Source organism: Aegilops tauschii, chromosome 6, assembly GCF_002575655.3.
Source record: "Aegilops tauschii subsp. strangulata cultivar AL8/78 chromosome 6, Aet v6.0, whole genome shotgun sequence".
Lineage (NCBI taxonomy): Eukaryota > Viridiplantae > Streptophyta > Magnoliopsida > Poales > Poaceae > Aegilops > Aegilops tauschii.
Window position 1 is genome coordinate 127,241,781 of NC_053040.3, and position 24,637 is coordinate 127,266,417.

A 24,637-nucleotide genomic window follows, 5' to 3' on the forward strand; every position below is an offset into this window, starting at 1 on the left:
TCACCCCCTCCTCAGCGAGCTCCTTCTTCCTGATAGGCCGTCGCGCAAATCCTCATCAGCCGAGAAGCATTCTCTTTCAGCTTTTCTCCTCCAGTTCTCAGCGTCGCCGCGTCCTCTTGCTTCATCAGACCTGCCCAGTAACACAGCAACGCACAAGCAGAGAAGATGCATTCAAATGGAGATTTGAGAGGAACATGTTCAAAAGTAACTATTACGACAGGTCCAGATAGCTCAGCAAAAGGCCGCAATGCCGGCCGTATAAAAGACATCACCCCCTGGTAAAAACACATAGCACCACACATAAGCCTGCCATAGATTGTTAGGGCACTGATCATTGCCCAGCATGCACCCCACCACTCTTCATGTAACTCTCGCAACAGGGCACGTGAAAAGTAGATGTTGGGAAGTCTCCCTTTCCCCACAAAACGAGCACTTTGGCTCCCCTTTCCACCCACGATGTTTCATCACGTCCCTAGTCAGCACCGCATCCTGCGACAATTGCCACATGAAAATCTGAATTTTCAAAGGGATACGGGCTTTCCAGATCCACCGATAATTGCAACCTGAGATGTTTCTTTCAAGATATGTATACATGGATTTGGTTGTATAGTGTGGTTTAGGACCCAAACCCCATCTGATAACATCGCTCTCAGTGGAGGCACAAGCACTCCTGACATTTGAGATTATTTTTTGCCACTGCTCGTTGAGCTCATGAGTTAGTCTCCTTCGAAAGAAGGAAACAGGATCAGCACACAGGCAATCTTTCACAACACAATCAGGAAAATTGCAAATAGCAAACAGTCGGGGGAATTGCACGGCAAAGGGTGCCTGATCACCAACAGGGTCTGCCCATAGCCTTGCTATGTTGCCAGATCGGACGATCACCCTTCTACCAGCCACGTATAAGTCTTTTACTTTCATAATGGCCTTCCAACAAGGAGAATCATTCATCTTCCCTTTGACGGACGCCACAGTCTCCCTGCTAAAATACTTAGCCCTGATGATATCCTGCCACAAGCCCTTTTTCATCTCAAGTTTCCACCACCACTTTACCAGGAGACAAATATTTTGCCTATGGAGATCATTCACTCCCAGGCCTCCTTTGTCTTTGGATCTACAGATCCTGGACCATCTAACAAGATAGTACCGCTTTCTTTTTTTAGTTACTTGCCAAAAGAATCTTCTTCTATGCTTGTCCAACCTATCTATAATGGTTTTGGACAGCAAGAACATGGACATGTAGTAGTAAGCTATTCTAGATATGTTAGCATTCAACAGTGTCAGTCTCCCCCCAGAAGAAGCATTGCTTCCCAGACCTGACTCACATCTCTTAATATATTTTGCTTCTAGGAAGTCCCAATCGATAGCTCTCAAAGCTGAATAACTAACCGGGACACCAAGGTATTTCATCGGAAAGTGACCGATCTGACACCCGAAAATGTCAGCATATTCTTCCAGGATGCTATCATCCCCTCCCACACAAAGAATTTCACGTTTCTGGTAATTGATTTTCAAACCAGACATGAGTTCGAACATGTATAGCAACAATTTCAGACTAAGCGCTTTTTCAGGGTTATGTTTGATACGTCTCCAACGTATCTATAATTTTTTGATTGTTCCATGCTATATTATATTTTGTTTTGGATGTTTAATGGGCTTATTTATGCACTTTTATATTATTTTTGGGACTAACCTATTAACCGGATGCCCAGCCCAAATTGCTATTTTTTTCCCTATTTCAGTGTTTCGCAGAAAAAGAATATCAAACGGAGTCCAAACGGAATGAAACCTTCGGGAACGTGATTTTCGGAACAAACGTGATCCAGCGGACTTGTAGTGGACGTCAAGCAACAGACGAGGAAGCCACGAGGTAGGGAGGCGCGCCTACCCCCCTGGGCGCGCCTTCCACCCTCGTGGGCCCCTCGTTGCTCCACCGACGTACTTCTTCCTCCTATATATACCCATATACCCTGGAAACATCATATACGGAGCCAAAACCCTATTTCCACCGCCGCATCCTTCTGTACCCGTGAGATCCCATCTTGGGGCCTTTTCCGGCGCTCTGCCGGAGGGGGCATTGATCACGGAGGGCTTCTACATCAACACCATAGCCTCTCCGATGATGTGTCAGTAGTTTACCTCAGACCTTCGGGTCCATAGTTATTAGCTAGATGGCTTCTTCTCTCTCTTTGGATCTCAATACAAAGTTCTCCTCGATCTTCTTGGAGATCTATTCGATGTAATCTTCTTTTGCGGTGTGTTTGTCGATATCCAATGAATTGTGGGTTTATGATCAAGTTTATCTATGAACAATATTTGAATCTCCTCTGAATTCTTTTATGTATGATTGGTTATCTTTGCAAGTCTCTTCGAATTATTAGTTTGGTTTGGCCTACTAGATTGATCTTTCTTGCAATGGGAGAAGTGCTTAGCTTTGGGTTCAATCTTGCGGTGTCCTTTCCCAGTGACAGCAGGGTCGGCAAGGCACGTATTGTATTGTTGCCATCGAGGATGAAAAGATGGGGTTTATATCGTATTGCATGAGTTTACCCCTCTACATCATGTCATCTTGCTTAAAGCATTACTCTGTTCTTATGAACTTAATACTCTAGATGCATGCTGGATAGCGGTCGATGTGTGGAGTAATAGTAGTAGATGCAGAATCGTTTCGGTCTACTTGTCACGGACGTGATGCCTATATACATGATCATACCTAGATATTCTCATAACTATGCTCAATTCTATCAATTGCTCGACAGTAATTCGTTTACCCACCGTAATACTTATGCTATCTTGAGAGAAGCCACTAGTGAAACCTATGGCCCCGGGGTCTATTTTCCATCATATTAATCTCCCAACAACAAGCTATTTTTGGCGCCGTTTATTTTACTTTGCATCCTTATTTCTCTTTATCATAAAAATACCAAAAATATTATCTTATCATATCTATCAGATCTCAATCTCGTAAGTGACCGTGAAGGGATTGACAACCCCTTTATCGCGTTGGTTGCGAGGTTCTTATTTGTTTGTGTAGGTGTGTGGGACTCGAGCGTGGTCTCCTACTGGATTAATACCTTGGTTCTCAAAAACTAAGGAAAATACTTACGCTAATTTACTGCATCACCCTTTCCTCTTCAAGGGAAAACCAACGCAGTGCTCAAGAGGTAGCAAGAAGGATTTCTGGCGCCGTTGCCGGGGAGTCTACGCACAAGTCAAGACATACCAAGTACCCATCACAAACTCTTATCCCTCGCATTACATTATTTGCCATTTGCCTCTTGTTTTCCACTCCCCCGCTTCACCCTTGCTGTTTTATTCACCCTCTCTTTCCGTCGCCTCTTTCCCGTTGTTTTTCTTGTGCCATGGCCGAACCAAAAAGGGCTAAGGGCTCTTTCCAGGGTTTTAGTACTTTGGATAGTCCTTCTGTCCTCTCTAAGCTCATAAATAATGATGCTATGGAAAGGCCTACTGGGGTTATCGATGAGTGTTTGAATAATATCGATGAAGATGATCCCGGAATTTTTCGTTATTTGCTTGATGAGTCTTTGAAAGATGCTTGGGATAGGCTTTTAAGGATCCGAGCTAGCTATGTGCCCCAATATCAAATTGAGATATACCTAAAAAGCTTTTATATTGGGCCGCCCGCTTTGTTCAAGCAAGTTTTAGATTCTATTTTTGAAGAAGGTTTTCTTGAGGGGGATCCCATAGATACCTATGAAAATATGAAAACTATATTTGGGCACCCTATGAGTGAGAAAGTTGAATCCACCTCTCTTTTGTGCTTTTACCAAAACGAAATTATCAAAGAGATGAAGGCTATCTTAGATGCAAATTTCCGTAGCGTACTTAATCTTTCTTCCACCATTAATGACCACGTGCTTTCTCAAAATAGAAAGATAAATGCTATAGATAATAAATTTTCTCTTTTCTTTCCCAATACCAAAGATGGCAATACCTAGATCTATCCTTGCTTTTATGCCTAGCTAGGGGCGTTAAACGATAGCGCTTGTTGGGAGGCAACCCAATTTTATTTTAGTTTTTTTCCTTTTGCTTCTGTTTAGGAATAAATCTTTGATCTAGCCTCTGGTTAGATTTGTTTTTATGTTTTTATTAGTGTTTGTGCCAAGTTAAACCTATAGGATCTTCTTGGATGATAGTTATTTGATCTTGCTGAAAATTCCAGAAACTTTCTGTTCACGAAAACAATTGTTAAAAATCACCAGAATGTGATAAAATACTGATTCCAATTGCAGTAGATCAATAAACAAATCATCTAGGTCGTCCTATTTTGGTAGATTTTTCTGAGTTCCAGAAGTTTGCATTAGTTACAGATTACTACAGACTGTTCTGTTTTTGAAAGATTCTGTTTTTCGTGTGTTGTTTGCTTATTTTGATGACTCTATGGCTAGTAAAATAGTTTATAAACCATAGATAAGTTGGAATACAGTAGGTTTAACACCAATATAAATAAAGAATGATTTCAATACAGTACCTTGAAGTGGTGTTTTGTTTTCTTTCGCTAACGGAGCTCACGAGATTTTCTGTTAAGTTTTGTGTTGTGAAGTTTTCAAGTTTTGGGTAAAGATTTGATGGATTATGGAACAAGGAGTGGCAAGAGCCTAAGCTTGGGGATGCCCATGGAATCCCAAGGTAAATCCAAGGACACCAAAAAGCCAAAGCTTGGGGATGCCCCGGAAGGCATCCCCTCTTTCGTCTTCGTCCATCGGTAACTTTACTTGGAGCTATATTTATATTCACCACATGATATGTGTTTTTCTTGGAGAGTCTTGTATGATTTGAGTATTTGCTTTTTAGTTTACCACAATCATCCTTGATGTACACACCTTTTGAGAGAGACACACATGATTCGGAATTTATTAGAATACTCTATGTGCTTCACTTATATCTTTTGAGCTATAGTTTCTGCTCTAGTGCTTCACTTATATCTTTTAGAGCACGGCGGTGGTTTTGTTTTATAGAAATTATTGTTCTCTCATGCTTCACTTATATTATTTTGAGAGTCCTACAAAACAGCATGGTAATTTGCTTCAATTGAGAAATTAGTCCTAATATGCTAGGTATTCAAGATTAGTAAAAACTTTCTTATGAGTGTGTTGAATACTAAGAGAAGTTTGATGCTTGATGATTGTTTTGAGATATGGAGGTAGTGATATTAAAGTTGTGCTAGTTGAGTAGTTGTGAATTTGAGAAATACTTGCGTTGAAGTTTGCAAATCCCGTAGCATGCACGTATGGTAAACATTGTGTAACAAATTTGAAACATGAGGTGTTCTTTGATTGTCCTCCTTATGAGTGGCGGTCGGGGACGAGCGATGGTCTTTTCCTACCAATCTATCCCCCTAGGAGCATGTGCGTAGTGCTTGGTTTTTGATGACTTGTAGATTTTTGCAATAAGTATGTGAGTTCTTTATGACTAATGTTGAGTCCATGGATTATACGCACTCTTACCCTTCCATCATTGCTAGCCTCTTCGGTACCGTGCATTGCCCTTTCTCACCTTGAGAGTTGGTGCGAACTTCGCCGGTGCATCCAAACCCCGTGCTACGATACACTCTATCACACATAAGCCTCCTTATATCTTCCTCAAAACAGCCACCATACCTACCTATTATGGCATTTCGATAGCCATTCCGAGATATATTGCCATGCAACTTTCCACCGTTCCGTTTATCATGACACATTTTATCATTGTCATATTGCCTTGCATGATCATGTAGTTGACATCGTATTTGTGGCAAAGCCACCATGCATGTTATTTCATACATGTCACTCTTGATTCATTTCCCGGTACACCGCCGGAGGCATTCATATAGAGTCATACTTTGTTCTAGTATCGAGTTGTAATCATTGAGATGTAAATAAATAGAAGTGTGATGATCATCATTCATAGAGCATTGTCCCAAAAAAAGGCCAAAAGAAAAAAAGAAAGGCCCAAAAAAAAGGGGCAATGCTACTATCCTTTTTCCATACTTGTGCTTCAAAGTAGCACCATGATCCTTATGATAGATAGTCTCTTGTTTTGTCACTCTCATATACTAGTGGGAATTTTTCGTTATAGAACTTGGCTTGTATATTCCAACAGTGGGCTTCCTCAAATGCCCTAGGTCTTCATGAGGAAGCAAGTTGGATGCACACCCACTTAGTTTCTTTTGTTGAGCTTTCATACATTTATAGCTCTAGTGCATCCGTTGCATGGCAATCCCTACTCCTCACATTAACATCAATTGATGGGCATCTCCATAGCTCGTTGATTAGCCGCATTGATGTGAGACTTTCTCCTTTTTTTTGTCTTCTCCACATAACCCCCATCATTATATTCTATTCCACCCATAGTTCTATATCCATGGCTCACGCTCATGTATTGCGTGAAAGTTGAAAAAAGTTTGAGATTACTAAAGTATGAAACAATTGCTTGGCTTGTCATCGGGGTTGTGCATGATGAGAGCATTCTTGTGTGACGAAAATGGAGCATGACCAACTATATGATTTTGTAGGGATGAACTTTCTTTGGCCATGTTATTTTGAGAAGACATAATTGCTTAGTTAGTATGCTTGAAGTATTATTACTTTTATGTCAATATTAAACTTTTATCTTGAATCTTTCAGATTTGAATATTCATACCACAATTAAGAGGGTTACATTGAAAATTATGCTAGGCTGCATTCCACATCAAAAATTCTGTTTTTATCATTTACCTACTCGAGGACGAGCAGGAATTAAGCTTGGGGATGCTTGATACGTCTCCAACGTATCTATAATTTTTGATTGTTCCATGCTATATTATATTCTGTTTTGGATGTTTAATGGGCTTATTTATGCACTTTTATATTATTTTTGGGACTAACCTATTAACCGGAGGCCCAGCCCAAATTGTTTTTTTTTGCCTATTTCAGTGTTTCGCAGAAAAAGAATATCAAACGGAGTCCAAACGGAATGAAACCTTCGGGAACGTGATTTTCGGAACAAACGTCATCCAGCGCACTTGGAGTGGACGTCAAGCAACAGATGAGGAAGCCATGAGGTAGGGGGGCGCGCCTACCCCCCTGGGCGCGCCCTCCACCCTCTTGGGCCCCTTGTTGCTCCACCGACGTACTTCTTCCTCCTATATATACCCGTATACCCTGGAAACATCATATACAGAGCCAAAACCCTATTTCCACCGCCGCAACCTTCTGTACCCGTGAGATCCCATCTTGGGGCCTTTTTTGGCGCTCTGCCGGAGGGGGCATTGATCACGGAGGGCTTCTACATCAACACCATAGCCTCTCCGATGATGTGTGAGTAGTTTACCTCAGACCTTCGGGTCCATAGTTATTAGCTAGATGGCTTCTTCTCTCTCTTTGGATCTCAATACAAAGTTCTCCTCGATCTTCTTGGAGATCTATTCGATGTAATCTTCTTTTGCGGTGTGTTTGTCGAGATCCGATGAATTGTGGGTTTACGATCAAGTTTATCTATGAACAATATTTGAATCTCCTCTGAATTCTTTTGTGTATGATTGGTTATCTTTGCAAGTCTCTTTGAATTATCAGTTTGGTTTGGCCTACTATATTGATCTTTCTTGCAATGGGAGAAGTGCTTAGCTTTGGGTTCATTCTTGCGGTGTCCTTTCCCAGTGACAGCAGGGGCAGCAAGGCACGTATTGTATTGTTGCCATCGAGGATAAAAAGATGGGGTTTATATCATATTGCATGAGTTTATCCCTCTACATCATGTCATCTTGCTTAAAGCATTACTCTGTTCTTATGAACTTAATACTCTGATGCATGCTGGATAGCGGTTGATGTGTGGAGTAATAGTAGTAGATGCAGAATCGTTTCGGTCTACTTGTCACGGATGTGATGCCTAATACATGATCATACCTAGATATTCTCATAACTATGCTTAATTCTATCAATTGCTCGACAGTAATTCGTTTACCCACCGTAATACTTATGCTATCTTGAGAGAAGCCACTAGTGAAACCTATGGCCCTCGGGTCTATTTTCCATCATATTAATCTCCCAACAACAAACTATTTTTGGCGCCGTTTATTTTACTTTGCATCTTTATTTCTCTTTATCATAAAAATACCAAAAATATTATCTTATCATATCTATCAGATCTCACTCTCGTAAGTGACCGTGAAGGGATTGACAACCCCTTTATCGCGTTGGTTGCAAGGTTCTTATTTGTTTGTGTAGGTGCGTGGGACTCGAGCATGGTCTCCTACTGGATTGATACCTTGGTTCTCAAAAACTGAGGGATATACTTACGCTACTTTACTGCATCACCCTTTCCTCTTCAAGGGAAAACCAACGCAGTGCTCAAGAGGTAGCAATGTTCCACACACAACACCGTGTCATCTGCATACTGCAGAATAGCCACACCCTTCTCCACCAAATCAGAAACTACTCCATCAATCAAGCCATTACTTTGCACATGTAACACCATCTTACATAGGCATTCATCAGCGATGTTAAACATGAAAGGCGACACTGGGTCTCCTTGGCGAACCCCTTTATAACTCTGGAAGTAAGGCCCCGAAGTATTATTCAGTTTCACACTCACAGTTCCATTTTGTAGAATATTTTTCATCCAACTACACCAAGTTTTAGCAAACCCCCTAATTTCAAGGCATTTCAACAGAAACTCCCAGTTAACCTTGTCGTAGGCTTTTTCAAAGTCAAGTTTAATGATAATCCCAACTTTTTTTCTTTACATGAGTATGGTGCAGAATCTCATGCAAAGTTAACACACCATCCATAATATTTCTGTGCTTGATAAAAGCATTTTGGTGTTTGCTAAACAAGATGTCAGCATATGGGGCCGCTCTATTGTCAAGCACTTTTGTTATCAGCATATAAGGGCACCTGAGCAAACAAATGGGTCTAAACTGCTGAATTTTTTTCGCCCCGTTAACCTTAGGGAGCAGCGTGATTATCCCATAGTTCAGCCTGTGCACATCCAAAGTCCCCTCATGCAAAGCAGTAAAAAGTCTCATGATATCATTTTTCACAATGTCCCAACAGTGTTGATAAAACTCTGCTGGTATATTGTCAGGGCCAGGGGCTCTGTTACTATTCATACTAAACAAAGCATGCTTAACCACCTCCTCTGAGAAAGGTCTGCATAACATCTCATTATCCCCCTCATCCAACTTCTCCTCCTTTTTCCACATGTTAGGATCTATTTGCAACAAGTTACCAGGTGCAGGTCCAAAAAGATTTTTATGGAAATCAGTGGCATGTCTCAAAAGATTATCAGTCCCCTCTATGATAGTTTCTCCTACACAGAGATAGTGGATAGTATTTTTCCTTTTATTACCATTAGTAATCTTCTGGTAATAAGCATTGTTACTGTCACCTTTAAGCAACCACCTTTCCTTTGACTGTTGCAACAGAAAAAGCTCTTCATTCACCAAAATCTCATTAAGCTCCACCAATAGCTCTGTTTTCTTACAAAAGATATCTGGGTTTAACACCCCTCTTTCTTCCTCCTCCTCAATCTTAGCTAATTCCTCTTTAATCTTTTGCTTCTTAATCTTCTCATGGACAAACTTGTTTGAGCCCCATCCTTTAAAGAATTTTTGAAAACGTTTTAACTTGATGTTTAAAACATCAATAGGGTCAGTGGCTCTAACATATTGATTCCAGATTTTCTCCACTAAAGGAAGGAAATCCTCAGATTTGAGCCAACTAATTTCAAGCCTAAACTCTCTCTGTTGTGGCACTCTAACAACATGATTGTCAGAAGACAACAAAAGAGCATTATGATCAGAAGCATCTCTGACAATTTTCTTAATGTTTACTTGGGGGAATAAATCCTCCCAATCACTTCTCATAAGCACTCTATCTAGCTTTTTCAGAGTTGGATGGGATTGACCATTAGTCCAAGTGTACAATCCTCCACTCATGAATATTTCACCTACGCACATAGCATTTATCACAGAGTTAAACATGTCTGTGTAAATGGAACGATGCCAGTTTTTTTTCCTTCATGTCTAAGAATGTTAAAATCCCCTCCTATCAGCAGAGGTGTTTGCACATGAGTGCAAAAATCAGCCAACTCATTGAGAAACTCCTGTTTGTCACAGTCATGGGCTGCCCCATAAACAGAACACAAGGTCCACACTTTCTTCACTTTAATATCAAAAACAGAAACCTGGAGAATGAACTTGCCTTTTCTCCATGCAATAACCTCAAACCTCTCCTTCTTGACCCCACACAAAATACCACCAGACCTCCCAACAGATGGGACCCAGTCCCATTCAAAAGCATTGTAAGGGTCAATCTTCCTAAAGTAGCTATCTAGAAAAAATTTCTTATGAGTTTCTTGCAAACAAACAAAGTCCAGAGAATGATCTCTAATGATATGGGAAAGGTAGGAACTCATCCCCTTTTTTCCTGCCCCCCTACAGTTCCAAAAGAGACCAAACATAATTACCCAGGTTCCTTTTTTATCCCCCCCCCCTGGTGGCCCTGGTATGATTGAAAGGTGTAGCAACCAGACCTCAAACAGTCTGTGCTCTGTGCTTTAGTGTCATCCCTGGATCAGTAATGCTGACACGCACAGTTCAAATGGAGGATTTATAACAGAGTAGCAACCACACACTTATTACATTGAGTATCTCAAAAAGAGAAATAAGTATGATAAATATGGCTTAAGGCCATCTAATACGATAACAGCGGAAGACTTGGAAGAATAGTGAGTCCATCAACTCCAACGGCATCACTGAGTATAAGACCACGACCTAAGGCACCTTACTCGTCATCTGAAAAGTCTGCAACTTAAACGTTGCTGCCCGAAAACGGGTCAGCACATGGAATATGCTGGCAATGTAACACATAGAGAGTAATGCATATATGGCTGGTGGTAAGCTCTATGGTTATTGTTTTGTGAAAAGCCAATTTTTCCCTACTGCAAAGGAATAAATTTTATTTAACTATCATGGTGGTTGTTAAACATTGAGATGGTTGACAGCATCTCAATCCCAATTAAGTATCATCATTAACCCAACAAAATTAATTAAAGTAACATGGTGATGAGATTCACATGATAATCCAAGTACTAGATACTCAAGATGTCCATAACCGGGGACACGGCTAATCATGATTAGTTTATACACTCTGCAGAGGATTGCGCACTTTTCCCCACAAGACTAGATCGCCTCCGCTTGATTCTCGCACTACATGATGTTTGAGAAACGGATGACCGAGACACAGTCTTTCAGAAACAATAACTCTTTACTCCGGGTGGACAGTTACACCTACTTTCCCCTACATCTGCTAGTCCACGTCTTCAAGAGATCATGTAACCTACTCAACTATGCTAGAGCCCATAATAGCTTGTGGCTGCACACGGAAGTTTCTAGCATGAATAATCTTATGATCCCTTTGAGCCTGGGTGGCGGTCCTTCGAAAAACAGGCAACACTGGGTTCTCCAGGTGCCTCAATCCACCCAGATGTGAGTTTTAGTTGCCACCTTAAGTAAACCATTAATTAACAATCTCACATCTGTCGTGAATATCTCTCAAACCCAATCCACGTCTACTAGCATAGCATAGCGATATAAGCAAACGTAGAAGTAACTCCCAAGGGTTTGATAATAAACAGGTAATAGGTACTACCTCAACTACTTCCCAATACCCACAATTTAATTAGATCCTAACCATGCAATGTTTGAGGGTTGGTCTAATGCAATAAAGTTGGGTAGTAAAAGGTATGATCAAAGTGTTACTTGCGTTGCTGATGATCCGTGAAACTTAGCGATTCGAAGTAGCAAGCGGCGCACTCCGGGTACTCTATCGCAAACAAACAAGCATACAATAAGCACTCATCAAATGCACAGGTAAAACTCAAATAACGATCTAACCAGAAAGTTCAACTTAAGAACTCCGGTTTGCAAAAAGAATCAAATCAAACGAAGCAACGAAAGTCAAATGGCGAAAGAAACAAGCTTCATTTACTAATATGGATCTAGGTCAAATTTTACAGTAGCAAAATCTTGTTTGAGTATGTTAAATGGAAAGAGAATTTCGAGACGAAACTCTAGGCGCTTGAATCGCCTGATTCCGCTAAACGAGCGAAAAGATAAACTAAAACGAAAATCTAATCAGAAATCGCGATCTGGAATAATCGCGGAGAATCCGACGAAAAAAGAAAAAACTGACGAACAGTTAAATGAACAGACGTTCGTTAACAGCGACTAACCGACGAACACGTTCGTTAAAACGAACGGATCTGTGAACGTTCACTAATTAAATAAACCGAATAAAAATCTAGGGTTTCAAAAAAATAAAAATAAAAATAAACCGAGGCGGTTTTTAAAAAAACCGGACGGCGAACGGCGGCGGGTCCGGCTAACCTCCGGCGAGGCTCAGGACGGGCTACGGCGGGTCGGGCGAGGTGCGGCGAGGGGCGGCGGGGTCGTCGGGGGCGGCGAGGGTGACAAGGGCGGCGGCGTTCGGGGCTTCCCGCGACGGCAGCGGCTCGGCTCCGGCGTCGGGCTTCGGCTCGGCGTCGGGCTCCTCGGGGTGAGGGAGAGGGGGCGGGGTCAGGGGTACGTATAGGAGGGGAGGGGGTGGCGTGGGGGGGCAAGGTGGCGGCGACGGTGTCCTAGCGGGACATGGCGGCGGCGGTGTCCGACTCCAGGAGGGAGACGACAGCGGCTGGGCCGCGCGGGGAAGCTGGCCGTCGGCTGGGCTTCGGCCCAGTCGGCGCTCGGGCGACTTTTTTTTTTAAATAATTTCGCCGAATCAAACAAATCATAGAAAAATAAATAAAAATCCAAAAATGCTAAAACAAATTTTCGCCATCTAATTAAAATAATTAGAACAAGATGAACATTTTCTTGGCCCAAAAATGCAGTTTTGAAAACGTGCAATTTTTCTAATGCAATTAAAATTGCAAATAAAACCCGAATAAAATCAAATATTTGATTTTAATATTTTTCCTCCAATATTTCAATTATTTTGGAGAAGTCATATTTTCTCCTCTCATTTATTTTTATATGAAATATTTTCGGAGAGAAAAATTATTAAAACAAAAAATCCTCGTTTTTATTATTTGATAAAAATCAAATATGAAAAACCGGGAAAATCCCCAACTCTCTTCGAGGGTCCTTGAGTTGCTTAGGATTTTCGAGGATTTGCCAAAATGCAATAAAATATGCAATGCAATGATGATCTAATGTATAACATTCCAAATTGAAAATTTGGGATGTTACAAACCTACCCCCTTAAGATGAATCTCGCCCTCGAGATTCGGGTTGGCTAGAAAATAGGTGAGAGTGGTTTTTCCGTAGATCTTCCTCTCGTTCCCAGGTGGCTTCATCTTCAGTGTGGTGACTCCACTGAACTTTGCAGAACTTGATAACCTTGCTGCGGGTGACTCGGCTGGCATACTCAAGAATCTTAACCGGTTTCTCCTCATAGGTCAAATCACTTTCCAACTGAATCGCTTCCAGTGGCACTGTATCTCTTAGTGGTATCTCAGCCATCTCTGCGTGGCACTTCTTCAACTGGGATACGTGAAATACATTATGAACTCCTGACAATCCTTCAAGCAATTCCAGCTTGTAAGCAACTTCTCCCATACGCTCCAAAACTCTGTATGGTCCTACAAAACGTGGCGCTAACTTTCCTTTAACTCCAAAGCGCTTCACTCCTCGAAGGGGTGATACTCGTAGGTAAACTCTGTCTCCAACTTCGTGAACTGTCTCCTTACGTTTAGAATCTGCATAACTCTTCTGCCTGGACTGAGCTACCTTGAGTCTATCGCGAACCAACTTCACTTTCTGTTCTGATTCCTTAATCAAATCTGGTCCAAACAACTGGCGGTCTCCAACTTCGTCCCATAACAATGGTGTTCTACACCTCCTTCCGTACAAAGCTTCGAAAGGGGCCATCTTCAAACTGGTTTGATAACTGTTGTTGTAAGAAAATTCTGCATATGGTAAATTGTCGTCCCAACTTGATCCATAATCTAGCGCACAAGCTCTCAGCATATCTTCCAAAATCTGATTGACTCTCTCGGTCTGTCCGTCTGTCTGTGGATGAAAAGCTGTACTGAATTCTAGCCTGGTTCCCAAAGTTTCATGTAACTGATTCCAAAACTTCGAGGTAAACTGGGTTCCTCTGTCTAATACAATGGTCCTCGGAACTTCATGCAAACATACGATTCTGGTCATGTATATCTTTGCCAACTTAGCACTGGTGTAAGTGGTCTTCACTGGGATGAAATGGGCTACTTTCGTCAAACGATCGACTACAACCCATATTGAGTCATAGCCTGAACGAGTCCTGGGCAATCCCGTGATAAAATCCATGCCTAGTTTATCCCACTTCCATTCGGGTATCGGCAATGGCTGTAGCAATCCTGGTGGCTTCTGATGCTCTGCCTTCACTCTCTGACATACATCACAAACTGCTACATACTCCGCAATATCCTTCTTCATTCCGGTCCACCAGAAAGTATCCTTCAAATCCAAATACATCGTCTTGGTATTTCCTGGGTGAATCGAATACGGTGAATCATGGGCCTCTTGCAAGATCAACTTCCTGATCTCCGGATCATTGGGCACATAAACGTGGTCCTCAAACCATAAGGTATCGTGCTCATCCTCACGAAATCCCTTGGCTTTTCCTTTTCTCATCCTTTCCTTTATCTCGTCAATCTCCTTGTCTGTCTTCTGAGCTTCTCTGATCTTTTCCATCAAGGTAGACTGAATCTCCAACGTTGCTAAATAGCCTCTTGGAACTATCTCCAAACATAGCTCGCGAAGATCCTCGGCTAATAATTTCGGTAACTCTCCGGTCATGAGGGTGTTAATATGGCTCTTGCGGCTCAACGCATCAGCTACTACGTTAGCCTTCCCTGGGTGATAATGCAATCTCATATCATAATCCTTAATGAGCTCCAACCATCTCCTTTGCCTGAGATTTAACTCCTTTTGCGTGAAAATGTACTTCAAACTCTTGTGATCCGTGTACACCTCACAATGGTTTCCGATGAGAAAATGACTCCATGTCTTCAACGCATGCACTACGGCTGCTAACTCCAAATCATGCGTGGCATAATTCTTCTCATGGGGTTTAAGTTGTCGTGAAGCATATGAAACAACTCTTTCCTCCTGCATTAGCACTGCTCCAAGTCCTCGACGTGAAGCGTCGCAATATACTTCATAATCCTTGCGTTGATCTGGCAGAATCAACACTGGTGATGTAACCAAATGTTTCTTCAACTCTTGGGAACTAGCTTCACATTCCTCAGTCCAATTGAATTTGATGTCCTTCTTTAACAGCTCTGTCATGGGCTTAGCAATTCTCGAGAAATTTTCAATGAACCTCCGGTAGTATCCTGCAAGTCCAAGAAAACTCCGGATTTCTCCAACTGACGTGGGTGATTCCCAGTTTGTTACTGTGTCAACTTTGGTAGGGTCTACTGCTATTCCATCTCCGGATATAACATGTCCAAGGAATCCAACTTCCTTCAGCCAAAACTCACATTTGCTGAACTTGGCGTATAACTGATGTTCTCTGAGCTTCTCAAGTACCAAACGCAAGTGCTCCTTATGCTCCTCTTCGTTCTTTGAGTAGACCAAAATATCATCAATGAACACCACGACGAACTTATCCAAAAACTCCATAAACACTTTGTTCATCAGGTTCATGAAATAGGCAGGTGCATTAGTCAGACCAAATGACATAACGGTATACTCATACAGCCCATACCTAGTGGTAAAAGCCATCTTAGGTATATCCTGCTCTCGAATCTTTAACTGATGGTATCCTGATCGTAGATCGATCTTGGAAAATACCTTAGCTCCTTGTAATCGGTCAAACAGATCATTGATCATTGGCAGTGGGTACTTGTTCTTGATGGTCACTTCATTCAATCCACGATAGTCAACGACCATCCTCAACGATCCATCTTTCTTCTCCACTAGAAGTACTGGTGATCCCCAAGGTGACGAACTTGGGCGAATATAACCTTTATCCAGTAACTCCTTAATCTGCTTCTTAATCTCCTCCAAATCTTTTGCGGGCATCCTGTACGGTCTCTTAGATATTGGCCCAGTGCCTGGCGAAAGTTCAATCAAAAACTCAATGTCTCTGGCATGCCTGGCAACTCTTCTGGAAATACATCCGGGTAATCCTTCACCACTGGTACTTCCTCCTTTACAACTCCTGATAAGGAATTTACCTGAGTCCTCTTCGGCATATGTCGGGATACATACTTAATCCTTCTTCCTTCTGGGGTGGTAAGCAAAATCGTCTTACTGGCTCAATCGATGTTTCCTCCATACATCGATAGCCAATCCATTCCCAAAATCACATCCAAACCTTGCGACTCCAAAACTATTAGGTCTAAGGGGAAAACATGCCTACCTATGGCCAATGGCATCTGAAAACATCCTTGGCTTGCCATATACTCTGCTCCAGGCGAGGTTACTAGCATAGGTGTTCTAAGAACTTTGGTGGGCAACTTAAACTTATCCACAAATCCCCTTGATATGTATGAATGCGATGCACCAGTATCAAAAAGAACGATTGCAGTAAATGACTTAACCAAAAACTTACCTATTACTGCATCAGGATGTGCTTCAACCTCCTCCACGTAAACGTGGTTCACTTGTCCTTTATTGAACGGGTTAGGCTTCTTCCCAGAGCTTCCATTGCCATTTCCATTCTGGGCTTCCGGGCATTCAGTTGCATAATGTCCAGTCTTCTGGCACTTGAAACAAGTAAAATGACTTAGATCCCTCTTGGCTGGGGTAGATGGGTTATTACGGTTCTGTCCGTTGCTTCCTCCATTCCCATTACCATTCTTGGGTCCATTATGGTTGTGCGAACTACCTCCTCCATGGGTATGCTGAAACTGTCCTCCCGACTTCGGGGTAAAACATGGCTTCTGCTGAGCTCCAGAATTGTACTTCCCTTGTCCATACTTCCTCTTACGATTTTCAATCTGTTGTTGCTTCCCTTCAATCATGAGAGCTCTATCTACCAACTCCTGGTAGTTGTTGAAGGTTGCTACCATCAATTGCATGCTCAGCTCATCATTCAGTCCTTCGAGAAACTTCTCCTGCTTGGCTGCATCTGTAGCAACGTCATCTGGGGCATAACGTGCTAACTTACTAAAGTCCTCCACATACTGGCCTACGGTGCGTCCTCCTTGGCGTAGGTTGTGAAACTCACGCTTCCTCATAGCCATAGCTCCTGCTGAAACATGGGCAGTACGGAAAGCTTGCTGAAACTGGTCCCATGTGACAGTGTCAATAGGGTGTGTGGCTGTGTAATTCTCCCACCATGATGCTGCGGGTCCATCAAGCTGATGTGCGGCAAAACGCACTCTCTCCGCATCTGTGCATCCTGCAGTGGTCAACTCCCTTCCAACTTTGCGGAGCCAATCATCTGCAACAATCGGCTCGGTGCTGCTGGAAAACACCGGCGGGTTTAGCCTCAAGAAACGGGCTAAGTGATCAACAGGTGGTGGTGGCGGGTTATTGTGGTTGTTGGCTTGGTTCTGTACTAACACTTGCATCAGGGCATTCTGCTGCTGAATCAACTGAGTGATCTCCGGTGGGAAACAAATCTGGTATCGCGTCTCGGAGGCATCTGATAGGTTTAGAAAAGATGAGAATTTAGAATAGAATGAGGTCTAGAGGGAAAACACTACCCATATGCTCATGAGACAAACACAATCAAATATCACTCAATCAAATCAAATAGGGCATACAATCGATCTAACTATCATTACAAAAGTGCTCGGACTATACTATATACATGGGGGAATACTACTACTGATTTTGGTGGTCTACTAGAAATTTTGATCGGTCGAAGATTCCATGATATCTGCTCCAGCTTCATCAACAAAGTCATCTTCACTGGGGTCCGAGTCGGTGTCGTCGATGATGATGTAGTTATCCGGGCAAGTAGAATCGTCGTCTTGTCCTCCAGGTGATGGGTCTCCCAGGAATACTTCGATCTTCTGTATCAGTTCGCCGTTCTTCTCCAACAACGTGGTGATCTCCTCCTCATATCCATCGCGCGTAGCCTTGAGTTCTTCCTCCAACTCCGTGATCTTGGTCAATGCCTTCTTCAGATATATCATGTCTGAGCACATCCGGTTCTCCTGGCGACGAATGTGTTGGTTTTGCTCCTGGATGAAAGCTGCAATTGATCCATCCTTCTTGGTGCTGATCATCTCCCATTGTTCATCTCGGCGTCCACAGATCTGATAAATAGTACCCTTAAGCTCCCTGTGGTCGACGTCTCCAATGCGTCCCATAGAGATGTGGGCTGCCATGCTCTTCCCTAAACTCCAGGTTGGTGCATCAAAGGAAAACTCTATAGGCTTAGTGACTGGCGTAAACGTCCTTCCTGGAACTTGAACTTGAATCTTCCAGCGCTCCTCTTCTGGTAGTGTGGCGTTGTGGGTACCGGTGAAGCTTGGTATTCCGATGTTTAGGTACTTAGTGACTTCCTTCAAGTGTCGTCCAAAAGGTGTATCTTCATTCGGTTGCATGAACTTGTTCCTTGCATCCGCCATTCCTAAAAGAGTAGAAAGTGGAGAGGAGTCAGAAATGAGAAGAGAGTAGTGTTCTAGGGTTTAAGCTTAGTGGTCGTGTCCTACAGTCAACCTGGCTCTAATACCACCTTTGTAGCGACCAGACCTCAAACAGTCTGTCCTCTGTGCTTTAGTGTCATCCCTGGATCAGTAATGCTGACACGCACAGTTCAAATGGAGGATTTATAACAGAGTAGCAACCACACACTTATTACATCGAGTATCTCAAAAAGAGAAATAAGTATGATAAATATGGCTTAAGGCCATCTAATACGATAACAACGGAATACTTGGAAGAATAGTGAGTCCATCAACTCCAACGGCATCACTGAGTATAAGACCACGACCTAAGGCACCTTACTCGTCGTCTGAAAAGTCTGCAACATAAAACGTTGCAGCCCGAAAACGGGTAAGCACATGGAATATGCTGGCAATGTAACACATAGAGAGTAATGAACAATAATGCTATTCTACATGCATATATGGCTGGTGGTAAGCTCTATGGTTATTGTTTTGCGAAAAGCCAATTTTTCCCTACTGCAAAGGAATAAATTTTATTTAACTATCATGGTGGTTGTTAAACATTGAGATGGTTGACAGCATCTCAATCCCAATTAAGTATCATCATTAACCCAACAAAATTAATTAAAGTAACATGGTGATGAGATTCACATGATAATCCAAGTACTAGATACTCAAGATGTCGATAACCGGGGACACGGCTAATCATGATTAGTTTATACACTCTGCAGAGGATTGCGCACTTTTCCCCACAAGACTCGATCGCCTCCGCTTGATTCTCGCACTACATGATGTTTGAGAAACGGATGACCGAGACACAGTCTTTCAGAAATAATAACTCTTTACTCCGGGTGGACAGTTACACCTACTTTCCCCTACATCTGCTAGCCCACCTCTTCAAGAGATCATGTAACCTACTCAACTATGCTAGAGCCCATAATAGCTTGTGGCTGCACACGGATGTTTCTAGCATGAATAATTTTATAATCCCTTTGAGCCTGGGTGGCGGTCCTTAGAAAAACAGGCAACACTGGGTTCTCCAGGTACCTAAATCCACCCAGATGTGAGTTTTAGTTGCCACCTTAAGTAAACCATTAATTAACAATCTCACATCTGTCGTGAATATCTCTCAAACCCAATCCACGTCTACTAGCATAGCATAGCGATATAAGCAAACGTAGAAGTAACTCCCAAGGGTTTGATAATAAACATGTAATAGGTACTACCTCAACTACTTCCCAATACCCACAATTTAATTAGATCCTAACCATGCAATGTTTGAGGGTTGGTCTAATGCAATAAAGCTGGGTAGTAAAAGGTGTGATCAAAGTGTTACTTTCCTTGCTGATGATCCGTGAAACTTAGCGATTCGAAGTAGCAAGCGGCGCACTCCGGGTACTCTATCGCAAACAAACAAGCATACAATAAGCACTCATCAAATGCATAGGTAAAACTCAAATAACGATCTAACCAGAAAGTTCAACTTAAGAACTCCGGTTTGCAAAAAGAATCAAATCAAACGAAGCAACGAAAGTCAAATGGCGAAAGAAACAAGCTTCGTTTACTAATCTGGATCGAGGTCAAATTTTACAGTAGCAAAAACTTGTTTGAGTGGGTTAAACGGAAAGAGAATTTGGAGACGAAACTCTAGGCGCTTGAATCGCCTGATTCCGATAAACGAGCGAAAAGATAAACTAAAACGAAAATCTGATCAGAAATCGCGATCTGGAATAATCGCGGAGAATCCGACGAAAAAAGAAAACTGACGAACAGTTAAACGAACAGACGTTCGTTAACAGCAACTAACCGACGAACACGTTCGTTAAAATGAATGGATCGGTGAACGTTCACTAATTAAATAAACCGAATAAAAATCTAGGGTTTCAAAAAATAATAATAATAAAAATAAACCGAGGCGGTTTTAAAAAAACGGACGGCGAACGGCGGCGGCTCCGGCTAACCTCCGGCGAGGCTCGGGACGGGCTCCGGCGGGTCGGGCGAGGTGCGGCGAGGGGCGGCGGGGCTGCGGGGTCGTCGGGGGCGGCGAGGGGCGACGAGGGCGGCGGCGTTCGGGGCTTCCCGCGGCGGCTCGGCTCCGGCGTCGGGCTCCTTAGGGTGGGGAACGGGGTGAGGGAGAGGGGGCGGGGTCGGGGGTACTTATTGGAGGGGAGGGGTGGCGTGGGGGAGGGGGCAAGGCGGCGGCGACGGTGTCCTAGCGGGACACGGCGGCGGCATCCGACTCCAGGAGGAAGACGACAGCGGCTGGGCCGCGCGGGGAAGTTGGGCCGTCGGCTGGGCTTCGACCCAGTCGGCGCTCGGGCAACTTTTTTTTTAAATAATTTCGCCGAATCAAAAAAAATCATAGAAAAATAAATAAAAATCCAAAAATTCTAAAACAAATTTTCACCGTCTAATTAAAATAATTGGAACAAGATGAACATTTTCTTGGCCGAAAAATGCAGTTTTGAAAACGTGCAATTTTTTAATGCAATTAAAATTGCAAATCAAACCCGAATAAAATCAAATATTTGATTTTAATATTTTTCCTCCAATATTTCAATTATTTTGGAGAAGTCATATTTTCTCCTCTCATTTATTTTTATATGAAATATTTTCGGAGAGAAAAATTATTAAAACAAAAAATCCTCGTTTTTATTATTTGATAAAAAACAAATATGAAAAACCGGGAAAATCCCCAACTCTCTCCGAGGGTCCTTGAGTTGCTTAGGATTTTCGAGGATTTGCCAAAATGCAATAAAATATGCAATGCAATGATGATCTAATGTATAACATTCCAAATTGAAAATTTGGGATGTTACAAAAGGGCTGCCAGTATTCCTTTTCTTCTGAGCTAACTCAGCATTCTGGCTTCTAGTTGAAGGTCTAGAAATGGTCACTTGAATCTTTGGGCTTCTCTTCTTCCTGGACCTCACTAAAACGAAATCTTCCTCCAAATCTTCCTCACCATCAGCCCAATCAGAGCTAAGGGGGGTCTTGTCCCCTTTTCCATTGGTGATATACATCATTTTCTCCTCCCCGGGAACTTTCAGCTCAGAACTACTAGTAGAATTATTATTTCTGGCCCTCTCTAGCTCTCTCAAAATATCAATACTAGAGAAATTGCTATCAGGAATAAGAACCCCCATCTTAGCTGCTCTAAGCATAAGCTCATTATCAGAAAAGACATCGAATGAGTTGTGGTTAGGGTTACCTTCAAGGTTCCTCTTTTTTGAAATAGCCACAGCTCTGTCTTGAATCTTGTCCTCCATGTTCTGCACATTCCTTGTACTGAATCTCAGTGTATCCTCAGATTTTAGTGGAGTAGTAGGAATCACTTCCTCCACATCATCAGAAGAGACAGGGAATTGTACCATGTACTCCACATGCATATCACCCTTGATGTTCTCATCATCCGTCACTTCTTCAACCTGGGCACAACCATTTTCCCCCAAGTGAGAAGTACAGATATCATAAATATCATTAAAAATGGACTCAAATATCGTGTTTTCTACCTGAATCTCATCAGCATTCTGCTTATTATAATCAACAACAAGCAGTGCCTGAGATCCACCCAAATCTGCTTGCTCACATGCTTCCTTAGCAATAGAATCAATCAAAAGTGTATTGTCCTCAGATTCCTCTAAATCTTCCAGGACTTCCTCAGCATTGTCATTAGGTACATCCTTCCCAGAAGTGCCACCCTTGTTAACACCAGTACCCTTTCATTTTTCAGCACTTTGTGGCTCAACACATGCATACTGCTTCCCATGGGATGAGTTTCTTTTCATGTACTCAACCGGGGTCGTATTGCACTCTCTCTCAGGATCTCTAACCAAGACCTTTTCAATGTCATAAAAGAAATCAAAGAAGTGTGTTCCTAGAACAGCCTCCACAACACCAGGAAGCTCGTCAACATTGCGACATCCCAGCCAGACTCGCACATATTCGGGCTTGTGCAAAGTGGCCATGTCAATTTCAAGTGGAACGCCTACCAGAGATGAGACATAAGTGAGGTTCCTCTCATTGCCCCGTTCCAAAGGAATGTTGGCCACTCTAACCCACGCAACTTCCATAACACCTTTTGCTCCAACATTAGCTGACCAGGGAATGATCTTAACCACAACACTGCAAGATCTAAGAGTCATCTTATCATTATAGCAAGCTTTCTTCACATCCCTCTGATTAGGAAAGTGCATGACGTAAGAATTAGGGCCTATAGGACGTGCTGTGCAGTGCCATTTTGTCCCGATGTAATCGGAAAATGCATCTTCCAGCTCTTTGACGCTCGCCTCTCCCTCAATAACAGTAATCACGACACTCGTAGATCTCTCCTTAAGCTGCTTAGCAGTACAGGAATCAGGAATATAGAAGAACCCCTGGTCCTTGGCCTGAAAAGCGCACATAGGAGCAACACATTCCCAAGGCAAAAAGGTAGTGCAAATTGACGCCAGGTGCCCCATCTTACTACATCTCTCACAAAAGGCTTGCGGGCAAATAGCAGGAGTATGGCTAGTGGCCTTACAGATCAGGCATGGATCATAGGGTTTGGTTGGGGCACCTGATTCGAAGATTCGTCCCGTTGGATGACGTCCGGGGTCTGCTTCTTCCTGTTGTTGTCGATGACGAGATCATGAGGGTTAGGGTTTGGCTGCTTCTCCACCCAAACCCCTCTAGATCTAGCCCGCTTGGCCCGATCCGCCGCGTCATCCCACCGCGTGGTGTCGTCCGACCCGGACGCCACCTCCTTGTTCGTCGAGAGGTCATCACCGTCCGCCTCCCGAGACCACGAGAAACGGCCACGGCCGTGGCCCTGATCGAAACGACCGGCGCCACACCCGAATCGCCCCGCGCCGAAGCCCTCGCGCCGGTTCCCGCGGAAGAAATGGCCACCACGGTCCTCCATCTCCACCGGATCGCTCGGCTCGGAGGCCACCACCTCCGCAAAGGATCTGCAATCTCCTCCAACTTTCCCTTCCCACCACAGAAACGAGGGGGAAGATCTGGATCTAGGGTTTCGTGGTGGCACCGCCCAAAAGTGGGAAAAGGCAGTATCTAGGTCACAGGTGGGAGCGGGGTGAGCTTTTGTACCTGCCGAGCGACCCGCCTCCCCGCCATGGCATCCGTGATCTCCGTCCACGTGTCGCGCATCCATGGCGGATTCCTTGGGCGCGCCTGGATGTGGCCCAAGGACGCCCAGCCCCTGCCATCTCGTGCCCGCGGTGTGCCACGGTGTACCGCACGCACCGTCACATGTCTGATGCGGCGGCACCGCCTGCCCCACCGGGATCCGGTCCCGCACCCTGGCGATGTGGCACGGGAAGGAAACGGCCTGCCCGACGTCGATCCACTCCCTGACCCGGAGAAAGCGTGCATCGACCGTCACCCCCCTCTCATCAATCAGGACCATCCGGAGTGCATCGTGTCGCAGCTGGATCTCGCCGTCGGTGAACACCAGAGTACGTGCCGTCGTGAGGTCAGGCGTGAACGAGACCAGCCAACGTACGTCGCACGCCATCCTGCAAAACCTAAGATTTTCAAAGCAGACTTGGCTCAAGCTCTGAGAAGTTAAGGGGTTGTTTGGTTGCCAGCCTTAGCTTGACACGCCAAACGTGTGGCGTGTTACAGCTCCCTTGACATGTGTTTGGTTATGTACTAATGTTTGGCTCGCCACAGCCCATAGGAGCATCCGCAGTAGAGATTTTTGTCTAAGGTGCGGCATTTGTTTTGAGCGCTATAGTTTCTGCAGCAAGCCACAGGTGTGGGCGTGTGGCTAGCTTAGGCGTGGCATATTAAGTCTCCAACCAAACAGGCCCTAAATCCAAGAAGCTAAGACGACCCACGGTGTAGAAAAGAGAAGCCCCAAAAACCTAGCTCCAGCAAAACAAGAATCAAGAGTTGCCATATTCACAACTAAAGTGCCACCGCAAAAAAATGTGTCAAGAAGCCATGCTAGAAAAAATGTTTCAGTCCTCACCTATCGCAACAAATCGGTACCCACCTTAACTGGCTTGCCTCCAGCCGGCCCAAACTCGCACCAAATAGG

General features: G+C 43.5%; 1 protein-coding gene across 1 annotated transcript; it reads right to left on the minus strand.

The window, feature by feature from the left end:
• LOC141025886 (uncharacterized) lies at positions 1-24,109 on the minus strand. The gene is made up of 7 exons (XM_073501820.1): positions 23,839-24,109; positions 23,153-23,565; positions 22,428-22,982; positions 22,107-22,313; positions 21,806-22,022; positions 21,451-21,745; positions 1-130 (listed from the first exon to the last, which is right to left on the minus strand). Exons 1-7 carry the CDS (start codon positions 24,107-24,109, stop codon positions 1-3), a joined length of 2,088 nt encoding a protein of 695 aa, XP_073357921.1.
• Between the last annotated feature and the right edge of the window lie 528 nt (positions 24,110-24,637).